The following is a 10,511-nucleotide window of genomic DNA, read 5'->3' as shown; positions in this document are numbered from 1 at the left end:
TATATTTCTCATTCTGTCATTCATATATGATATATTGACATATATACCTTTTACTTTGTTCAAGTTGCTCACTCACTTCCAATCATTACTTTCAAGCTTCAATCACAGGTTAGCCTTTTACTTTTTACTTTTGTGTGATGTACATGTTGATTTTTTACTTTCAAGCTTCATTTTCCCCTATATTTAGTAATCAAAAGAATGCTCCTTGATTGTTTGTCCCTATGCCACACGTGACAACTATGTTGATGAGTGATGAATTGATGTATAACTGTATAAGTCAATAATTTATGTTGATTTTTGATGACATGATATGGTTATGCTGATTTTTTTGATGATTTGATGTTACTTAATGTTTGTTTTATATGTCATAGGGTATATATTCTAGGCTTGTAGCATGCTAAATAACTTTAAAAAATAGGAAAAATAAAAAAGTAGCATATTAAATAATTTTAGGAAATAGAAAAAATAAAAAATGACACACGGGCGATTTGACCGCCATGGCAACGCCAAAATGGGCGATTAATCGCCAAATCGATTAGCCACCCCTCCACCGCCTTGGATCGATTTGACGCCGTGACAACTATGATGGCAGTGAAGTTTAGTCTGACATGTGGATTCACCTAATTCATCCGTTTAGGGAGTCAAATGGGCCCATGAAGGTTGGTTGTGCAATTTAGGGTTTTTTTCTAGTTTCCTGTCTTTACGTTTCTACCTATCCTTGTAAGCTAACCTAACTATATAAGGTCTCTTTGGAATTTCTGTAAGGGTGAATCAAAACAGCCGTATTTGCTCTTCTTCCAAAACTAGAAATAGGGTTTCCCTTACCATGTGGATTCGAGGGTTCGCCGGTGTTAGAACGAAATCTAACCCATTGCACTTCCGACCAGACAAGACCTAACGTGTTATTTTGATATCAATTGCCAATACTTTCCCTCATAGAATTCATGATCAGACATTCTATTTGTGATTTCAGCACCAATCTCTCATTCAGAAGTTCTATTTCAATTTTTTGAAAGAGTGACAAACCGATAACCAAGTCATAAATTCAACAAGGTTCTTAAGCTCATTCCTGGCCAAGTTTTCCAGTCTTAGTGTTCAACCGAATGCTTGTTCCCTCCTATGAGATATTGCCGCTCCAATTCAAATCCTAACTCATCTAAATCCAAATTCAATCCTTCATGAAGAATCATTCTTAAAAACACGTCACATGACAACCAAAATTAAACAGATCAATTAGTTCTAGGACCCCTCCCATCGAAGCTGCTTGGTCACCCCCCCCCTTCTTCAAGAAGCTCCAAATGTTATTAAATTAAACAATAATGCAGTTGCAAATCTAATTGGAAGCCCCAGCAAGGAAGTTACATAAAAAACAACTCTAGAACATTCTTGGCAGCAAAAAATCAAGGTGGATAGGGGCTCTTCTCCACAAGGGCAGAAGCAGAGGATGTTAGATGTGTTTGTATTCATAGCCCCAACTTAATAAAGTTTGCTGTGGAATCTGATTCCTAGAAATTGTAAAGGCACTCGTGGATTTATCTACTGCATTGTGAAAATCAAGGTGGATGAAGTGGAAGGATGTGTTTGGATTGTTGTGATCAGCGTATTCCTCTAAAACTCAAAGGATATTTTTCTAGGACAGTTAAAAGACCAAAAATTGTATGGAGCTGAATGTTCGGTAGTGAAGAAACAACATACAAACAAACTTAGTGTAGCTGAAATTAGGATGTTGAAATGGATGAGTGGTAAAACTAGAAAAGATAAAATAAGGAATGAACAAATTAGAGCTAATTTTGGAGTAACTCCAAATCTAATACATGATAAGTTGCGAGAAAGTTGTTTGAGGTGGCATGGAAATGGGCAACAACAAACATTTGAGCTCTCAAGTACAGAGGGGTGATTTGATTTAGATTGAAGGAGCTAAAAGAGTTAGGTTTAGACCTAAAATGTCTAGGAGAAGTGGTGAAGAAAGACATGCATAGCTTAGGACTTGTAAAAAGTATGGCTTTGAGTAGAGTTGATTGGAGAAAAAGGATACATGGAGCCTACCCCATTTAGTTGGGATAAGGCTGAGTTTAGTATTGTGAAATTCCATGCATCTCTACAGATTGTGTTGCTCTTCCTTCTAGTTCATTGCTTGCTTTTTCAGGCACTGGAAGCAGGCTCAAAACAAGGTAGCCCATGCCATCACCAATTTCTCGTGAAAGATGGGTGATGAGAGATTTCACCGATTAAGTCATCTGCCTCGGCTGATCAGAGTTTTGCACAATCACAAACCATTTCTGAATTGCAGTTTGGCCAGCGATTATTTTTATCAGATTTTAAAATACTTTAGGATTAAGGGAGATTAAAATACCCTACTATATTAATGAACAAGACCATTAAGATACTTTTTCCAGTGCATGTATATGGTTTTTTTCTCCAGCCAATGCCTCCTCATATTAAGTGATCCCAACTCTGTTATCCCACCTCTCCTAAAAGGTAGTCATTGTCACCTAGATCACTGTACAATGAAATACATAAACCTCGAAGCTCACATATCTCAAAAGATCCAAATGCAGTTAATGTGGAACTACTATTGAGAAGTCGTTTGACAATCACACTATAGACAATGGTAGTCCATCATAAATTCCAACAACTGCTCATCCAGTAGTAACCTAACTGTCATAATTAATAACAATGCTTTCCAAAGCATACATAGAACCAAAAGAGAATGTTTACATCCTTAACATCATGATCGTCATAAAAATGCTGGAAAATGTTGATCCCATCTTGCACTAAATGTACACCAGAAGGTTTGATAGCCTTCTCAAGGGATTTGAAAATTGCACGTCCTCATTACCATTCTGACCCTCTCTCCCTAAGAAAAATAATTTTTTTTTTCTTTTTTCAAATGAATAGCCTCTCATTGATTTGAGGATAGCAATGTGTAGCTGCACTATTGCATCACATGAACAAGGTAGTTGACTGTCACTACTGCTGCCACACCACAAATCCCTAGCAGATTCAAAAACTCCATCTCTGTGTCTTGTGCATCCTCTCCTGATAACCACCCATATCATACACCAATATTTAAGAACCACAAGTCTTACCCCAAGGGGTAGCTCAGTTGCCATGAACCAACAACTCACAACAAAGAGGTCATGAGTTCAACTCTCCTTGGGGCCCTACCTATCGAACAAAAAATAAGAACCACAGGTCTTATCAGTTGGTAACCACAAAATGTAAAATAAAACAACAGAAAGGTGAGAGAAAACCCACCTCCTAGCAGCTACTTCTCAATTCCTATTTAAATTCCGCATGGTTACCGAAGCGATCCAACATGTAGATATTTAGAAGGATTACAACCAAAGAGTTCTGATCAGTTCCCTCAACAACAAGGGTCTTTTATTTTTGTTAAAACCAATTGAATCCCCAGAAAATTTCAATCCAATATTTTATTTATTTATTTTGTTTAAATCCAAATTCAGCTGTCATTCCTAAAAGGCTAAAGGACTAATTTGGGATCTTATGAGCGAGCAGTTCATGTAGAAAGCGCATTTCTCCCTTCCCCCCCCTCCCCCCCACCCCCAACCCAGCACCTCATTCAGGTAAGAAACAAGTAGATTTCAAAAATGATAGACAGCATAGTCACTTGAATAAGCTCAAAAATGACAATGCAAAAGCAGTAAAGACTCATTCAAAGCTGCTGCCATTAGTTCTTCCAATTCACCTTCGATTATACCTGACTTTCACAAAACCAATTCCCTGTATAGCTCTTAGACTATCACAAATCATGAAAACGAAAATGTGACTTTCAATCACATGACTCTCCATCCAACCTACAGTCCAAAATATCAAATGAAAAATAACTCTTTTTCTGCAGGGAACCGATATCCAAAGTCCAAAGATCTGGTCAAATTCCATAAACAACTACCACCAAATTTAAAATCGCTTCCTAAATTCCTTTTTCTCTTTCTTTACACCCGTCGCTTCCTAAGAAATTGGAGGTACCAGAATCAGCATCATCACACCGTGATTACGTTCATATATATTTTGACATTTTGACGCCCGATGTCGCGCAATAGAAATTCCAAAGGAAAGTTTAAGAATAATTTATCCACAGTTCATCTTCCAATTATAACTATCGTAGCTCAGAAAACACAGAAATCCCCCATAAACCCGGAACCGTAGCAAATCTATAAACAGCATTCTGATCTCACAATTCCACAAATAAATTGATGAGATCAAAAGAAAATCCGAGGTTAGGGTTGCTGCATCTCAGAAAGAGATACCAAATCGTACCTGGAACCGCCTGGATCTTCGGTACTGAGTGGTGTATAAGACCGATTCGGATGCAGAAGAGAAATGCTCACCAATTCGATTACGGGACCAGACAAGGCTTGAGAAGAAGAAGAAGGCGACTGAGAAGAAATTGGCGATCGAACGCTCCTCAGAGAATCTCTGTACTTCCTATACAGAGGACTTCGATTCCTTGTCGCCATCGCGAAAACCCAAATCGAAATTGAAAATCCACGAACAGAATTCAAAAGTTTAAAACCCACAGCTACAGAAATGGAGAGAGTGAAGATGCGTTGGAACCAAAAGTTCAAAAATCCGGTCCAACAAGGAACAAAGGAAGAAAACCACCCACCGTGAGAGCCAAGACGTAAAGCTTAGGAGTTGAGAAATTGAGTTTTTTTTCTTTGGCACAAGGAGTTGAGAAATGGAGTCACGACTAGAACGGTCGGACCACCATAGTTAAAATGGAAAAAATATAATGGAATGGTGAAAAAAAGTCGAACGTTTTGGAAAGGGCAGTAAACTGAAAAACAAATGCTATAGGTTTCAAACGTTTAGATTTGAAAATACAAGATTAAAATTAATTTATCGATAGTGGGGTTTAGAGGTCACAGTCTTGTTCAAATGAGAGGTGTGAGGACGAGCGCTATAATACTATTCTCCATTGACAGTGAATCAGGATCTCATCTCACCGAGAACGTAGGTAATCTTGTTGAATCTCGTAAATCTGTGTGTATTATTTGTTTTTATTTTTTCATTATCTTTTGCATCATTTTAGGGTTGTGTTTCTACAATTATCTGCCTCCAAAAAGCTCTTTCAAGTGATTATATTTTACATTCTTGATATTAACAATGATGCTGCATAAAGTAATTAACTAAATTCTTGATGATTTGATTAATATGTTAAATGGGTTCCATTGATTTTGTCGTATTATGATTCTTTCAATTCAATGGTCTGGTTTATATTGTTTATAAATCCCTCATTAATTTTATCTTTTTTCTGGAATAAAAAATATCTCATTATTGTTCAATTGTACAAATTATTGAACAGTTTGAGAGTGTTGCATTAGTAGAAGAGAGAGTCAGAGACTCGTGAGTCGTGAGGTCCAGGTTTAGAATACTAGATGGCTTTTGTGCAAAAAAAAATGCATTAGGTATTAGGTTGAATTTAGTCCATATCGGCTATTGAACAAAATCAACACGGATAGACTCATTATAAAAAAAGAACCAATGTTCCATGAAAAAAAAACACACGCACACAATGGGTTGCTTCTTGTATTGTGCAAGCGGGCCACATACTGTTATCATTGCTTAATAAAGCTTTCCCAACCGAATGGGACCGAATGAGTTTTTGGTGTTTGTTTGGGTTAATATTGTTATGTGAACCAATATTCAAACTCCTTAAACAAAAATCAGCCAAAAGAATGAACCTACAGACCTGTGACAAAATAAAGGATTCAAGGGATACCAATAAGCCTTATTAATGCCATCAAAACACCACTTGAATGGTGAAACATGTTAAAACTTATCATATTACTTAAGAAACTCATTGATTACAAGCTCAAGTAATCCCCTAGAGAGAACTTGCACAAACACATTTTGGCCACAAGTTAATTAAGGGATTTTATGCTAGCCCACCCTCTCTTACTAATTTTAGAGAATGAACTCTGTCAAATATATATTCAAGGAAGCAACACTAGCAAGAAGGTTGGCTATTTGGTCATTACGAATTTTGAATGAACAAATAACATAGCAAAATATGAAGTTGTGTTATAGAGTTAGAAGCAATTCTCACTCTAGTCATCCAAATTAGAAATATAAGGAAATCCATCGATTGTTATCTGTCAAATTAGAAGTATAAGGAAATCCTCAATTGTTATCTGTTAGATGCAAAGAAAATGGTAAAAAATAGATAAAAATTTTAAAGTCATATCAAGAATATGTCGAGAAGTTCGCAAAACACTTCAAAGAAATATCATTCAATTACCTCAATGTATTTTGATAACTCTCGACTCCATAGTTGAAGTCTATGCTGATTCCAAGAATACTACCTTTCAAGATAGAACAAAGAAATTAATTATCTTATAAGGCCTTGACGACTGATAAACGATCAAGGTATGTGAACATTTTGGACTTCATTTAAGAAGGAAAATATTCAAAAGATGTCACTCAAAAAGAAAAGTAGATATATGAGAATGTATGCCACGCAACTCATACTATACGAAGGCATTTTGTATAAACAATCATATGATGGGACAATTAGTATGAGTAGATGAAAAGCGAGCACAAAGGGTGATAGACCAAATACACAAGGACATATGTGGTCCCCACATGAACACCACTAAGGTTAGGATACTCCTGGAATACTATAGAAGCAGGTTGTGGAAGTTACATCAAGCAAGTGTCAAAAGTGTCAGATCTTTGTCAATTTGATACACACACCATTGGTTGAATTACATAAATTGAATTATCTATGGCCGTTTGCTGCTTGGGGCGTAGATGTTTGAACCAATCTCTCCAAATCTTCCAATGGTCATTATTCATTAATATATATTGGCTGTCATAGACTGTTGCTGCCAAAAAACCCCGCTAGTCGAACTTACACAAACACAGACGACGGAGGCCCGGAGCTTTGTCCGGGGTTAGTCCTCCGACGCTCAAGTCAGGGTCGGCCGCACAGTTCAATAAGGGAGTAATTGTGAGGGTATCAGAGCTTACCTCCCTCTTTCTTCCGTGCCTTCTTATATAGCCCTTCGGGTTTAGGGTTTTCCCCCTTCTTCCCTCTTAGAATCCCACTCGAATACGTCCAACCTTCTGGGGGGAATATTGCCCTCATGCAGACGACGTGATCCCGCATGATTTTGCAAGCGTGCCTCGGTGATTGAGCGTGAGTGGTCTCTCGGGACCTTCGTCTGGCGGATGACACGTGTCTCAGAGACGACACGTGTCATTGCCCCCACCGAGAGGTTATTTTGGCTATATCAGGAGCCCCCTTACTTCCACTAGGAGCTTCTTCCTGTGGGAGTAACCAACATCTTCTTCTTTGGTTGACTTGTTCCTTCGGCCCTGACATCATCAGTGACCGAGGCTTGGGGTTGACCAAGAAAGATCTTCGGTCGCCTCGGATCAGCCTTACGGAGCCCCCTGCCAAAGGAGGGACCCTCGGTCAGGTCCGTTCGGCTTTGGCCGAACTCCCAACCGAAGGAGGAACCCTCGGTCAGGTCCGTTCGGCTTTGGCCGAGCTCCCAACCGAAGGATGGACCCTCGGTCAGGTCCGTTCGGCTTTGGCCGGACACCCAACCGAAGGAGGGACCTTCGGTCAGGTCCGTTCAGCTTTGGCCGGACTCCCAACCGAAGGAGGGACCTTCGGTCAAGTCCGTTCGGCTTTTGGCCGAACTCCCAACCGAAGGAGGCACCCTCGGTCAGGTTCGTTCGCCTTTAACGAACTCCCAACCGAATGAGTGACCCTTGGTCAGGTCCGTTCGGCTTTGGCCCAACTCCCAACCGAAGGAGGGACCCTCGGTCAGGTCCGTTCGGCTTTGGCCGAATTCCCAACCGAAGGAGGAACCCTCGGTCAGGTCCATTCAGCTTTGGCCGAACTCCCAACCGAAAAAGTGACCCTCGGTCAGGTCTGTTCGGCTTTGGCAGAACTCCCAACCGAAGAAGTGACCCTCGGTCAGGTCCGTTCGGCTTTGGCCGAACTCCCAACCAAAGGAAGAACCCTTGGTCAGGTCCGTTTGACTTTGGCCGAACTCCCAACCGAAGGAGGAACCCTCGGTCAGGTCCGTTTGGCTTTGGCCGAACTCCCAACCGAAGGAGTGACCGTCTGCTAGGTCCGTTCGGGCAAGAACCTCGAGGCTTCGTACCCTGACGTGGCGGTGCCATTAATGCTCAGGAAGTCGTACCGCCCTTCCCCCATCTATATAGTGTGGGGGGCCATTTGTGGGGCAACCTTTCTTTTTCCCTTCGGAGAGCTCACCTTCGGCCTCGGACTCCCTTCTAGCCCTCGTCTTCGTCCTCCTTTAGTTTAGCGACACCGCAAGTAAGTGATGTCTTCCTCGTCGGGCTACAGCCCATCGTCCCGCGAGAGATCAAGGCCAAAACGTAGGTATAGGAGTCCTGGGGAAGTCCGAGGGATGTCCTCGGACTCCACCGACTCTCCCTCCTCCCGCGACTCATGGTCTGCGGCCTCACCGTCGGGGTCCATGGGTGGCTCCAACGGCGAGGAGTTCAGGGAGAGGGTGCTCGACGCCCGAGCCCAGACCCAGGAGCCCCTGGAAGTTGAGGCCCTCAAGATCGTCTCCACGATGGATGAACCAGAACTGGAGGAGCTGAGGGCCTCCTTCGGTGTTTCGGATGCTTTCGAGCTCCGTCTGCCTAGACCTTCTGACCGAGCCAGCTATCGGAACCCCGAGGAGCTGTGCCTATACAAGGAGGCCTTCAAGGCAGGTCTTCGGCTGCCCCTCCACCCCTTCTTTACCAAGGTGTTTCGGCACTATGGGGTAAGCCCGACCCAGCTAACGCCGAACGGGTGGCGACAAGCGTTAAGCTTCGTCATCTTCTTCGTTCGGCACAAGAGGCCCCTCTCCCTTCAACTTTTCATTAACTGCTTCCTTCTTCAGGCCTGCAAGGGACTTACGGGTTGGTATTACTTTTGCCCCCGAAAGGACCTTCGGCTCCTGAAGGGTTACCCGACTTCCATCCACGGATGGAAGGAAAAGTATTTCTTTGTGAAGTCGACCGAAGGGGGTGCCCTTTGGCACGGTCTGGGACATCCCGGACCTTAGGGATGTGAACTCCGCCCCTGCCCTATTCGGGGCAGACGCGGAGTCGTTGGCAATAGCGAGGCGGCAAGAAGGATGTTCTCCAGTCGAGGCCGACTGTCTCAAGTCCGACGCCATCCTCTTCAAGTTCGGGCTTAGCCCGGGTGAGTTAGGCTAGCCTCCATCTGTTTCCTTCGAGGATCGGTCCTTCATACTAATACCCTTGCTTCTTCGTGCAGTGCAAGTTACCAGAGCCGAGGCTAAGGCCGCCGCCGCGGCAAGACAGGCAAAGATCAAGGAGGCCAAGGCACGTGATGCCCCCCAACAGCCGAAGTCTAAGAGGAAGGAAAAGACGGGACCGTCCTCCGAGACCCCGAAGAAGAGGCCCAGGGTGGAGGGGTCGNCCCCCCCCCCCCCCAACAGCAATCCCCTACTCTATGTTTGGCGGTGCAAATTTTCATGAAGCAATGAGATCCGTAGGAGATTCTTATTTTACAAAAACAGTGGAGATTCTTATTTTACAAGAAAAAAAATCAATTGTTTATATGGAAACAAGCAAACCCTGATTAATAAAAAATCATTTGGTGCATTTTGAGCTTTAAATCTCATTTTCAACTCTCTAATATCGATAAGATCTCTGTTCTTATGACCAAAGAAATCTCCTTACATTGACAAAAGGAAGGGTTTCTAGAGAAGGGATTTCATAATCATTAGCAACTTTGTTGATTGCCATTAGCCATTGTGGGATCCCGTATTCTTTTTCATTGACGATGACAATGTATCTAAGGAGGAGAGCTTGACTGCCCTGAGTGCAATAAAAATATGAGCATCTTTATTTGTTTGTTGAGAATTTTCCCTCATATAATGTTGGCAACTTTGGCATTTTGGCACTTACATTAGTTGCTAGTTGTGCCTCTCATTCTCAAGGACCCAAAGTAGGGTATCCCTAACATGGATGACATTGCTTGCAAGGGAACCCAAAAATTGATTTACCTAATAAAAAATAAGACATTTTTCTCCCTAAACCATCTGAAGAATCACTATCTTCTAACTTCAATTTTTTTGGGTGGGTGGGAGGGAGGGAGGGAGGGGGTAGAGGGCGATAGATTTCTCAATTGTAGTAGTTGTAGTTGATATCTCTATATTGACACAGTCACAAATATTTGCTACATGGTAGATTAGATCAGACTGACATTTGCTAGATAGGTGGACCATATATGCCAAGGTATACCACCTAAGTGATTTTGTAGAGTTTCAATGTAAAAATAATTTTCCAAGCGACAAAGTAAAGCATTGCAAATTTTAGGATTAACAAGAAGTTACAAAAACTGCATAAAGAGTGCATGGACAAACATGGGAGGGTTATATATGAGTTTGGAATTTGATATGTGGCCATTTCAAACCATTTATCAAATATTAATACGGTTGAAATTGCCACATCAAGCTTCCATGTGGTAAAACTTGGTGCCA

General features: G+C 41.8%; 1 protein-coding gene across 1 annotated transcript in view; it reads right to left on the bottom strand.

Moving 5' to 3' along the window:
- Positions 1-4,658, bottom strand: part of LOC122094690 (syntaxin-41-like) — a 14,902-nt gene extending 10,244 nt beyond the window's left edge. Inside the window, exon 1 of the mRNA XM_042665286.1 lies at positions 4,282-4,658. Within this exon, the coding sequence (XP_042521220.1) occupies positions 4,282-4,481 (200 nt within the window). The 5' untranslated portion in view covers positions 4,482-4,658. The remainder of the gene's footprint in view (positions 1-4,281) is intronic.
- Positions 4,659-10,511: the final 5,853 nt, after the last annotated feature.

The sequence above is a fragment of the Macadamia integrifolia genome, chromosome 12 (genome assembly GCF_013358625.1).
Source record: "Macadamia integrifolia cultivar HAES 741 chromosome 12, SCU_Mint_v3, whole genome shotgun sequence".
NCBI classification, from domain to species: domain Eukaryota; kingdom Viridiplantae; phylum Streptophyta; class Magnoliopsida; order Proteales; family Proteaceae; genus Macadamia; species Macadamia integrifolia.
This window is presented reverse-complemented; position numbering and strand designations above follow the sequence as displayed.